The following is an 11398-nucleotide window of genomic DNA, read 5'->3' on the forward strand; positions in this document are numbered from 1 at the left end:
GTGCACGCACACACGTATGACGTTATGACGTATAGACCGTGAATAATCTCAATCATCTGCTCCGCGCCTCCCATGTATGCGACCGGAATTTAAATATGACGTTCTGAATAGAATTTTGTTATGATATCACCCATCGGAACATGTTATACTTTCCGAGCTGGTGTTCAATCTAAAAACGACGAGTGCACGATGCAAACGTTCACCGCATGATTGCGGAGCAAACTGTTATTTTGACAATTAACGCCACACCTAAATTACGCAATTTATTACCATAAACTCCAAGTGTATTTATCCAAAGTATATTCTAAGAAGAAGCCTTCTTTCTCGATATCTTCTAGTGCGTGCATAAAGATTTCATAGTTGGCTGTGATGTTTGTAATTTTATCCTATATGTACACAATTCCAAGCATAAATAACAAGCGTAGAGACGTTTAAATCCAAGATTTCGATCTGTAGAAAGGTGAAATTCCTCTGACCAGAAAATCTCTATGAGACTTCTTTTTTCCTAACATTGAGCAGGTTTATGCGTAAAGCGCGCTGCGACAAAAGTTGTATTCATGCCTTTTTGTCTGAGAAGTAACGCAGTTTGCAAAATGGAAGAATATTCTGTTGCATCTGACGTGTCAGTGGTCGATGTATATGACATTGCGTCAGAGATAGGAAAGGAATGTGAAAAGCTTATAGATTTGTTTGGAGCACAGTCAGTGACTAATCTTATGCCAAAGGTAATCAATGCTTTAGAGTTACTTGAAAATCTTGCTATTAAGAATGAACGTGAAAATACTACGGTACAAGAGCTTAGCGCTAAGATCTCTCAGCTTGAGAGCGACAAGATTGGCAAAGCTGAGGATAGACAACGATTTGAAAAGGTACTCGTTATATTTGTCACAGTGTAATATTAATTTTGCTATAATTTGTATAATTCATGAACTCTTGATTGATAGTACAATATATCCCCCATTATTTTAAATTTATTGGATTTTGTAGGAACTGGAACAAATCGAAGAACATTGGAGACAGGAGTCCCGTGACTTAGTAGCCATGGTTACTAGATTACAGGAAGAGAATAGACGATTAGCTGAAGCTCTGCAAGAATCAAGTGATAGTCAGTACAGCAGTAAACAAACAAGTACTAACACCACTTACCACTTTAACTCTTTACTAATCCAATGGTTTTTAAAATATTTCGTTAAATATTAACAAATGAATGAAATGACTATCTGTATTAATTTTCAGCTATCACACCTAGTCAAGAAGTTGATATCGCAGTTCTGCAGCATTTAAGATCCATGATAGATAAGCAGAGAGATCAGATCCGCGCTAGAGATCGAGAATTATCGCAAAAGACTGCAGAAATTGAAAATGTAAATTGGTACTTATATCTGTATACAACTCAATTATATGTACACAGACAGAAAAATTTTTTTATCGTTAAATTTTTCGTTTTGACTATCAAATATAGACATGCAATTTGATAGAAAGTTGATATATACTATCTCTCCAAGATAATTGACCAATGACTGAGAAGAATTGTTTGTCACAGTAAATATAGATAATGGCAGAATAAAAACAAAGAAACTGATTGGAATCATTGCTAACAAAATTATTATGCATTAAAATGTACAAGGTCTAGTCTGCTGAGAAATTGCACGCCTGTACTTGAGAATTAATATTAATTACATAATAGTTATGTCTTTTTTAGTTTGCATTCATGTTTCTGCATGTTTTACAATATTACAATATATTTTTATAAGCTACTAAGAGAATAGACATTCAATTTTATTGTACTGTACAGTTGACTGCACAGGTAGAAAAGCTTACTGTAGTTGGACGGGAACTGAAACGTAAACAACGACAGGCGCAAATGCAAGCCCGAGGTTTAGTAGAGGAGAGGGCCGACTTTTTAGCTCAACTGCAAGATCAGAACCGGGAACTTATAAATCTCCGGGGCCGACTTGGCATGGCTAAAAAAGAAAACGAGGATTTAACTAAATTACAAGGCTGTCCTGATTTAACGAATAAAGCAATTTATGACTTGGACGATCCTGATAGACCCAGATTTACGACTGCCGAGCTTAAAGAGATTTTGCACGAACGAAATGAATTGAAAGCAAGAGTTTCAGATCTCGAGGACGAACTAGAATTGTACCGACCAAAACCTGAAATGTATGTTGTTAGACGTTAACAATTTTATATAAAGTATATTACATAACTTAAATTACATAACAAAATTATATAATTACATAAAATTTGTACGGAAATATCATATAATTACATATATGATATATTATTCGAATAATATATGTAATTATAATGTTTGTATATGTATAAATTATATAGATATGCCACAAAAAAAATGATTTTTTGCATAAAATAAATTTATATTATTTTTATATTATTTCACAGTCCAGAGGATGATAAAGATGCACCTGTGCAAGGACCACTTCCTTATGAACCAGATGATGCACCCTGGAAGAAGTCCTCGGAATCCGGAATTCGTAAATTGTATGTATTCAACACCTCATATGCATCTCTTATTACTTGTAATATGTGTTAATTTTACAGCTTCCGAAAAATATTCTCGGAATCTAGCAGCAGCTTTCTCGGAAGTAGTAGTCCCAGACGAAGTCTTTCTAGTCTTTCAAAGATGGCCCTATCTGGTAGCAGTACCTGTGATACGTCTATATAATGTTTTCTTACAAAAACATTGGATAATTTTAAATAATTGGATCGAATAACCAAGTATGACGTTGCTTACAAATATACTTTTCATATACGTTTTCATTTTCATTACACATTGTAATTGCTCGGTACGCATACAATTTTAACATAGATATATGTGGATCTTTATAACAAAGATAATTGCATTATTAAGACCTGGTTCATAGTGAATAGATAGATGTGCATGAAATGAGCAACTGAAAATTTAAGTATGAACCTATAACAAAAGAAAAAACCTCTATATGTATATACTTGTATAGTTGCATAAAAGAACAATGTACATTTAGCTACACGATCTTAGTATATTACATAACTTTGCTCATATGCAGCTTTTATTTATTTTTTATTATATATCTCCTTTTAGATATGAAATTCTAGAGATTCAATTTATGTATAGAATATTTGTGATACATGTAAAAAGGATAATGGCACAAATAGAAAAGTACATTCCTAATTTCTTATAAAAGTACTAAGTGCGTGTAGGTTTAAATGCGTATTGTATGATACCAAAGTGTTTGATTATTATTTACTAATGACTTTTTGATTTATATTCTATCTTTTGATAATTTACTTTATTCTATTGACATGCGTTATTAATTCATTGCAACTTTACAATCAAAGCAACAATTCTCTTAAGAAAATATAATTCTCTTAATAAATTCTATCTTGACCACAGTTTTTATACATTCTTATCAGTTTTTATCTTATTTGCTTTTTAATATATTATTTCGTACATTTAATGTATCAAAATGCATTTGGTCAAAGCAGATAATGTTAAACTTCTATATTGCATTTGTTTTTACATTTTATATACTACTTATAACTATAAGCAATGACATATCTCTGTATTCAAGTTTTCTATTTTATTTACAATTTGCGGATAAACGATATGGAATCTAATATATTTCAGAATTTGTGCCACTTATTAATATAAAAATAAATATGAGTTTAATTTCCTTTTCATGTTGCAATTGTAAATATACTCATAAAACAAATTGTTTAGCTGTATAATCATTTCAATATGTGATATGTTCGTATAGAAATATTAGTGTTATTTTTCTTAAATATACATGATGATATAATTAAAAAGTTATTAACACACTTTTATATATAGCAAACTAGGATATCACAATATCCAAGTAACTAAAAAATAATAAAATGAAGATGTATTATTATTTTATAAAATTATCTATATAAAGTTAATAAGTAATCAAAAGAGAAATCTTACTGCAATGATATATAACAAGATGAAAGTTATACAGATTTGGGAAGTCTAGATGATTATAGGAGACTTATCTCACAATATTATATCAAGATTAACTGTTCCCAAGTGCAAAATATAATTGTTATGTTACTTGGACTTGTAATGTCTATGTCAATATTACTTATCAACTTTAAATAATTTAAAGTGACATTTCCCAAAAAACGAGTTCAACAAATAAAATACGAATGTAGAATGAATTATATAATGCAGATTATAACAAAATAAAATGAATGTGATTCATAGCTATGATAATTCAAACATCCATAATACATTTTATAAAACTCACAGTATTATAAAATCTGATATATTTGAAAGATATAGATAGCTATTCTAGTTCCATTGAAAATATTTTGTAATGTAATGGAATCACATGTATATGCATATCAGTATATAATCCATTTTATACCAAACAGTATACTTTTGAAAGTGTTTTATGAGTATATCTTTTAAATATAGATTGAATCCATATTAAATTATTTTAATTACACTGTACACACAGTGGAAGAGATTCGTTTATATATATTAATATCTCTAAACATTTTTTTAGATTTTTATACTAGTAAAATAGCCAAGACAGAAAATAAAATTTTTTGCAGAAAAACATCAGTTTTTGAACGAGTTAAATAATATTAAGATATTTATATAAATATATTTGTTCGTTCAATGGCTATGTAAATAAGTTTTTATTGACCTGAATGGGATAATTTAAAATTGTTTAATATCTTTATACAACACAAATATGATATAATAACAGATAGATTTGTCCCTTTTCCCAATACTCAATATAGCTATACTATAATCAATAATTTTAGATTTTTAGACATAAGATTAGAAATGTAAAACAATAACATAAATGTGACAAGTTAAAATGTTGTCCATGATATATTATAAGTAGGTAATAAAAATCTAGTAAATTGTAAAAAAAATAAATAGTATCTTTCTGGAAACGAGATTATGTATTACAATCTTATAATTATAATAATTTATTCATATAGAACTATATCCTAGCTCGAGATTAAAGTTTGATTCAAATGTGCAGTACATGTTTCAATCTTCTCATGTGCAGCTCTAATTGCACACATAATGAAATATAAATATATTCCATTAATTTCTAACATGATTTTATTAATTTTGCATTTACATCACATTTTTAGCTATGTATGAAAGCTAATTTTATAATATATAATTATATATATATATATATATATATATATATATATTAACATTTATATACATTGACAGACATGAACAAATTACTAAACGATTTTTTTCGTAATTTGATAATTGAAAATGATTTAATATTTACAATGAGATTTATATGATCAAAATTCAAACTGATGCTCACATAGGCAGTATCATAGTCATATATAAGTGTTGTATCATACATGAATATAATTATAACAAGTAAAGTATGAATTATTCAGTCTCTATTGTAATCAAATTCAAATGAAATGTTATATATGTTTAATATAAAATTTATGATCTATAAATCTATGTATTAAAATTGATCTTTTTTAACTAAACAGTGTACGTTGTTCTATATGTTCATTTTCTAAATAAGATTACATGAAAATCGTAATTATTCGAATTATCTTGAATTATTTAATAGAACAGTTTTTTATCAAGATTGTATGCAGTATACTAGGCACCATATATAAAATGCCTTAACATTTACTGTAAATGCATTTTCAGATAGACATGACTTTCCAGATAGTTGTATATTTCATTTTTAATAAAGAAATGAACAACATTATACTTGGCATTTATCATATCACCTAACCTTATATCTCAATTTTGACACGTACACACATCTAATTTTTCAGCAACTTAAAAAAATACTTGAAAGCTATATAAGATTATTGTAAGATAGTATAAAGGTACTTATACATATAAAAATTATAATAGCATATAATTATAGGCAAATATATATATATGTATATAATTTCTAAAAAGTATTATACACATATCTCACATCTCTTTCATATATTTTTTTCTTGCTAATATTCTTTATTCTACACAAACCTCTCTATAAAAACTAATTTTTTATAAATCTACATTATTTAAATTAGCTGCGGATCCTGTTGGTAAATCTGGTGGTACAAACTTACCAATAGGTTGTATCGCTTCGCGTTGTTCGGCTAATTTTTTCATTTCTTGTCTAAGTTTATCTAAAATAGCATGATTCGGTTGATTAACGGCGGCTTTACCCTGCAAAAGGGTTATTTCTTGTTCCAATTGTTTCTTTTCCTTAAAAGACTTTACACTTCGCGATCCATAAAGACGCAACAAGGAACCCCAAGACTGTATATGTGGATGTATAAGCTGCAGTATCGCCTGTGCCGCTCGCTGTTTACCATCTTTCTTATTACGGCAAACCTATAAAATATATACAAATATTATTACCATGTTATAATAATAATTTCAAAAATATATAAATAATATATAAATATATAAAATACCTTAACATATGTATACAATTCTTGTTATTTAACATTATTTTATTATTCTATTTATAATAAGTAGAGGGAGACTTACGACGGTAGCTTCATGTTTTCCAACTGTCATTGTAAATTCATTTCGTTGATGCTTCAACGTATTTACTGAATAATTAATATGCATATCTCCCAAACCATAGTTTCTTTGAAGGCAAGTTATCAAGATAGCATGCGGTGAAGGCTCTGTAGTTTTCGCACAAAATTCTGCGACACGCGGATCTGTGATAGATATTTCATCGAAGAACGAGAGATCTGCGTCGGAATTCCCTCTAGACGCTTTTATCGTACGACTAGCGTTATTTGATCCGTTATCTCCGCTGTTATCGCCGGAAATTTTATCCTTCATCTGAGGAATTAAGATTTCAAGTGTCTTCCGAGCTGCATTTGCCTTTGCTTGTTTTTTACTGCTACCAAATCCGCTTCCGTATTCCATGTCATTGATACAAACTACCGCGGAATACGGTGTCGCCGCGTTTTCTGTAATAAAAATATAACGATTCTATGTTAGTAATAAATTTTACAAATAAACTTGATATCATAATAATAAATATTAAACATATAACACATTTGTATAATACATTTTGTGCATGATTAAGTAATGTATAATTATACCTAATTCTTTAAATTTATATGTCGGTTGTTTCTTTAGCGCATGTTGCACGTATTCGTGAAGAATACAGACGTAACTTTTGCCAGATGGATTCATTATCCAATGTTTTGCAGGTCTCTGTCCATTATCATCACCAGCAGTACTTCCACTGCCAGCTGTACTGGAACTACTGACAGGAAAAGTTATTAATTTTGTACCATCTGGTAAAGTTGGACGCTCAAGTTGCTTACGATGCTTTTTATTCTTCGTAAATTTCCGACGCGCTGACCAAGATCTAAAATAATAAAATTGGTCAATATCAATAAAGCAAATTTTTCCCAATAATATAGCCATCTCATATTTGATACTTACTGAAATCTCATTACTTTAATAGATTTGAAACGAAACAAAGATTGGCAATAATTCCTCAACTGCTCGCTATCTAACGAATGAGCCGCACGATTCTCTTGTATGGTTTCAATTTTTGCGCTGGGAAGACTACAAGCTTCGGTGTTTGGTGCACGTTCCATTTCCTTCTTTTGCTCCTCTTCTTCTTCTATTAAAGCTCTTTTGTACTGAAGGCAAGGTATGGCACTTACAGGAACTTCGTGCTTCCTGACGCTTCCCGGACCGAGAAAATACGGCTTTGCTAAAGTACAAACTCTGCTTTGCTTATGAAGATATAATGGCATTCCGCTATTGTGCGTTACTTGTACCCAACCCTCAGGGAGAACGTCAAAATGATTATGCCCAATCTCTAAAAAAAAGAGCAACATGAATATAAAATAATTGTATAATACAATACCGAGATTATAATCTATTTGTAAATTAGATATATGCAAATAGATATATGTAAATAGATATATACAAATAATAGTAAATTTACAAAGTTTATATAATATAATATACTATATGTATACTTACATACCATCTAAAACAAGTTTCTCCTTTTCCTCATAGGGTAAGCTATCTTTTTTGTCTCTTCTTTTTCCTTTAAATTCCTCGGGTAGACCTAATACATAATAATTAAAATAAGAAAATAAACACTTGACAACTCTGTGCACTACATAAAAAAAAGAATAATCAAATAATCTTACTTTTTTTGCTATAAAGAACAATTCAAAAACAAAAACATGTTTCCTAATTTCGAAAACATAAAGTTAATTATCTCACTCATCGAACCTGTAGGAACATTACCTTCTTCTAGCATTGCTTCAATTTCTTCATCCGGCACATCAGAATCCATACTCTCATCTGTATCTGAGTCACTATCAGAACCATCATTCTGTTCTGGATGACGATCTAGATCGTCTAGCACGTCAAATTGTCGTAAATCGTCAGAAGTAGTATTCATATCTATGTTATGTTCTGGAGTTCCCTGATATGAACCATTGCATAAAGCATCTTTGTCAATTACGTTTTCTCCATCCATAGTATCACTACAATGACTATCATCCGGCATGCCAAAAGACATAATACTGTGATCTAATTCTGTTGACTTTATGTATGGTGTCTCCCAATTTTGAATCTCGCTTTGTAGGCAAGAAATTGCTCCACTATCCAATGTATTCTGATTTTGATTATTTTCACTATCTTTTGATGCTATAACTTCCATAGTTGTCTCTTCTGCAGTAACTTCCATTGCATATGTGTGGTGAAGTATCTGTTAAAATACTATAAAATGCGAATGAAAAGCTCAGATGTTTAGGTGACAACTAATTGCTACACAAATAACAGTAGAATAGTCCTATCCTTTTACTTTCTATTATTTATCTGCCAGACAAAGCATCTGATTTATAGAACCTAAATATCTGAGTTCTGTTTATAATAGTATTGACTTTTCACAATTGCATACACACACATATATAAAATTGTAATTATACAATGTATACAAATTAATGGTAAATATAGCTAATAATAACAAATATCTAGTAAACTTAAATCCATAGATTAATACGTATTAAGCACGTTGTATGGCCACACCACTTCCACCAATGACACCAAAGTCCAATCAATTTGAAACCACACAAATGGCAATAAAAATTGAACATTTGCATTAGTGTTAGCAGTCTGGGGCCTATTACGTATCCATGAGAGTATATTGTATACAAGTAAATCGTTACTTTATCATCAGATTCTCTGGGTGACTGAGAGTTCCATCGCATTACTGAAACTCCAGATCTAGACAAGAACAACATTGAGAGATTGAACCTGTTACTAGCTGGAGTTCTGCGATAGTGCTAATTAAAAACGTATACTTGGTCTTCGGCTCAGCAGACAAACGTACACTTGAAAATTATGTTTACTGAATACATACAAAAAATCTCTTATGTGTCCACAAATATGCTTTAAATATATATAAGATATGTAAACTTATGCAATACTGTTGGTTACATATATGGTGTACTACACGAAATGAGTGATCTTTTTATATATATATATAGGGTATTTCATTAACTTTGTTGCACATTTCCAGAAAACTATTAAAACTATCAATAAATTAAAATTTCTTTGAATAAAGAATTATTTCCTACTATATAAAAAACCAAAATTGAAATAAAATAGTAATTAAATTCTTATACATTTTTAAAGATTTTATTAATCTTAATATCTTTTCAAGTTAAGAATTTTTAATAATAACGCATACATCAATACAATTACAAAGATTTGAAGTATAAGTATAAACGTATGGCATTCCTTTTGTTATTACATCAATAAATGTTTAGATTTTGATGAGAAACATTTTGAATATTTACTGAAATAAATTAATTAATTGTATAAAATACTATAATTATTTGATCAGAATTATTAGAAATGATATTTCAAACTTGTTCAAACTTTGTAACTGTCAATGAGTTATTATATATATATAAATTCACCCTCACCTGTGTTGTTATAAATATTGGCAAAATTAGCATTATAATCGTAATCTACAAGTACAATAACTGTGATCACATTACACTTACGCAATCGATTTAAAAAGAGAGAGAAAGACTTGCATTGCTCACCATATCATCAACGATAACGAAATATTTAAACGTACACTGCTTACCCATTATTAATCTTTATTTAGTTCCATCTCCTACTACATGAAACTACATAATCTCTATAGGCATCTCTTTATACAGATTATTTTTATGATTGTAATGTAATTTATTATATCATGAAGAAACCAAAACACAAGGAGGTACACGAATACAGTTAAGAAAAAAAAACTGATCAGATTAGATCGTTTGCGAGTTAAGTAGCCATTATGAGTAATTAGGTTGTCATTATTATATAACAAACTGTTGAATATACTAATCGACTAATTCACTGTTATTGCAAAAAACTGTTGGGAATCCTAGAAATTCTCTATCCAACAGCCAATCGATACGTTTGATATATTCTGAACAAATATAATATGCATTTACTTCCACTTCTGTAAGAGTTGGGTCTATGAGTATGAAATGTTTTCTAAACATTACTTAATTTCTTGCTGTTTAACATTGTTTTGATTCATATATCGCACGAGTTAAATATTATTATATAATTTATTCGTTTTTACTTACTCTAAATATGTCTTTTGTAACAAGAGTTTTGTTCTCTTTCGCTCCTCCAAAACTTGGGTCTTGGGTCACGTTGTTACGCAAACACGCATGCGCGAAAATCTGATATCTCGTATCTCGTAAGTCGTAACACACGCACATGCACTGTCTTCCATTTTCATTTCTTTTCTCTAGGATTTATCGATAACTGCCGCATGTAAATTTTGCAAATATCCATATTTTCATACGCAATAAGATTTTGTAAATCGATCGCTGCAATTTTAAAATATGGCAGATTCGTTTGATAACAATTCTTTGTATGATGCCAATGATGCCAAAGGAATTGATCCCGAAATAGCAGGACTTCTGATGGTCGAAAAGCAAAAAGCGCAACTTAATGCACAGGTAAATTTTATGCATACATTTTTCATGAATTTTATATGTTCATAGAAATATCGTTTATAAAAATATTTTTTATTTAGATTCACGAGTTCAACGATATTTGTTGGGAGAAATGTGTGGATAAACCAGGAAGTAAATTGGATGGACGTACAGAAACTTGCATAAACAATTGTGTCAATAGATTTATAGATGTTTCTGTCTTTGTTACTAGTCGTTTTGGACAATACATAAACGCTATAGAAAAATAAGATTTTATAGAACACATTGTTAAGGTATACGATTAAAATTACAATGAGCTATATGTATAACAATAGTATCTTAAGATTATAAAAAATGATAAAGCTATCTTTATATTTGTAATTTAATACTTATGAATATATAATAAAGTAATACATGTACA

General features: G+C 29.6%; 3 protein-coding genes across 8 annotated transcripts; 2 read left to right on the forward strand and 1 right to left on the reverse strand.

Moving 5' to 3' along the window:
* Position 1: 1 nt before the first annotated feature.
* On the forward strand, positions 2–4787 carry Rilpl (Rab interacting lysosomal protein like). Of its 2 annotated transcripts, none has more exons than XM_070299034.1 (6): positions 2–869; positions 988–1129; positions 1237–1364; positions 1796–2166; positions 2407–2505; positions 2566–4787. In XM_070299034.1, the coding sequence occupies exons 1-6, from the start codon at positions 558–560 to the stop codon at positions 2687–2689; spliced, it is 1176 nt and encodes a 391-aa protein (XP_070155135.1). In that variant the 5' UTR covers positions 2–557; the 3' UTR covers positions 2690–4787. The 2 variants fall into 2 exon arrangements, with proteins under 2 accessions (XP_070155135.1, XP_070155136.1); XM_070299035.1 differs by having other exon boundaries at positions 988–1105.
* Positions 4788–5802: 1015 nt separating this feature from the next.
* On the reverse strand, positions 5803–10684 carry Pasha (partner of drosha). Of its 5 annotated transcripts, none has more exons than XM_070299472.1 (7): positions 10621–10684; positions 8267–8743; positions 7998–8081; positions 7442–7826; positions 7093–7364; positions 6521–6957; positions 5803–6361 (listed from the first exon to the last, which is right to left on the reverse strand). In XM_070299472.1, exons 2-7 carry the CDS (start codon positions 8709–8711, stop codon positions 6029–6031), a joined length of 1956 nt encoding a protein of 651 aa, XP_070155573.1. In that variant the 5' UTR covers positions 8712–8743; positions 10621–10684; the 3' UTR covers positions 5803–6028. The 5 variants fall into 5 exon arrangements, with proteins under 5 accessions (XP_070155573.1, XP_070155578.1, XP_070155577.1 ...); XM_070299477.1 differs by lacking the exon at positions 10621–10684 and adding an exon at positions 10122–10191 and having other exon boundaries at positions 8267–8732; XM_070299476.1 differs by lacking the exon at positions 10621–10684 and adding an exon at positions 10122–10170.
* Positions 10685–10702: 18 nt separating this feature from the next.
* Tim8 (translocase of inner membrane 8) lies at positions 10703–11376 on the forward strand. Its single transcript, XM_070299490.1, has 2 exons — positions 10703–11001; positions 11079–11376. Exons 1-2 carry the CDS (start codon positions 10885–10887, stop codon positions 11244–11246), a joined length of 285 nt encoding a protein of 94 aa, XP_070155591.1. The 5' UTR covers positions 10703–10884; the 3' UTR covers positions 11247–11376.
* The last annotated feature ends 22 nt before the right edge of the window (positions 11377–11398 follow it).

This window comes from Polyergus mexicanus, unplaced genomic scaffold (assembly GCF_030449975.1).
Source record: "Polyergus mexicanus isolate NDT 795.1 unplaced genomic scaffold, iyPolMexi1.0 SCAF_7, whole genome shotgun sequence".
Taxonomy (NCBI): Eukaryota; Metazoa; Arthropoda; class Insecta; order Hymenoptera; family Formicidae; genus Polyergus; species Polyergus mexicanus.

Coding starts and splice junctions, on each gene's coding strand:
- Tim8 (XM_070299490.1), top strand. CDS start 10,885: ATGGCAGATTCGTTTGATAACAATTCTTTGTATGATGCCAATGATGCC. Junction 11,002..11,078: donor AAGCGCAACTTAATGCACAG/GTAAATTTTATG, acceptor TTTTTTATTTAG/ATTCACGAGTTCAACGATAT.
- Pasha (XM_070299472.1), bottom strand. CDS start 8,711: ATGGAAGTTACTGCAGAAGAGACAACTATGGAAGTTATAGCATCAAAA. Junction 8,082..8,266: donor TGAAGCAATGCTAGAAGAAG/GTAATGTTCCTA, acceptor ATTATGTATTAG/GTCTACCCGAGGAATTTAAA. Junction 6,958..7,092: donor ATATAAATTTAAAGAATTAG/GTATAATTATAC, acceptor TTTTTATTACAG/AAAACGCGGCGACACCGTAT.
- Rilpl (XM_070299034.1), top strand. CDS start 558: ATGCCTTTTTGTCTGAGAAGTAACGCAGTTTGCAAAATGGAAGAATAT. Junction 870..987: donor ATAGACAACGATTTGAAAAG/GTACTCGTTATA, acceptor TGGATTTTGTAG/GAACTGGAACAAATCGAAGA. Junction 1,365..1,795: donor AGACTGCAGAAATTGAAAAT/GTAAATTGGTAC, acceptor TGTACTGTACAG/TTGACTGCACAGGTAGAAAA.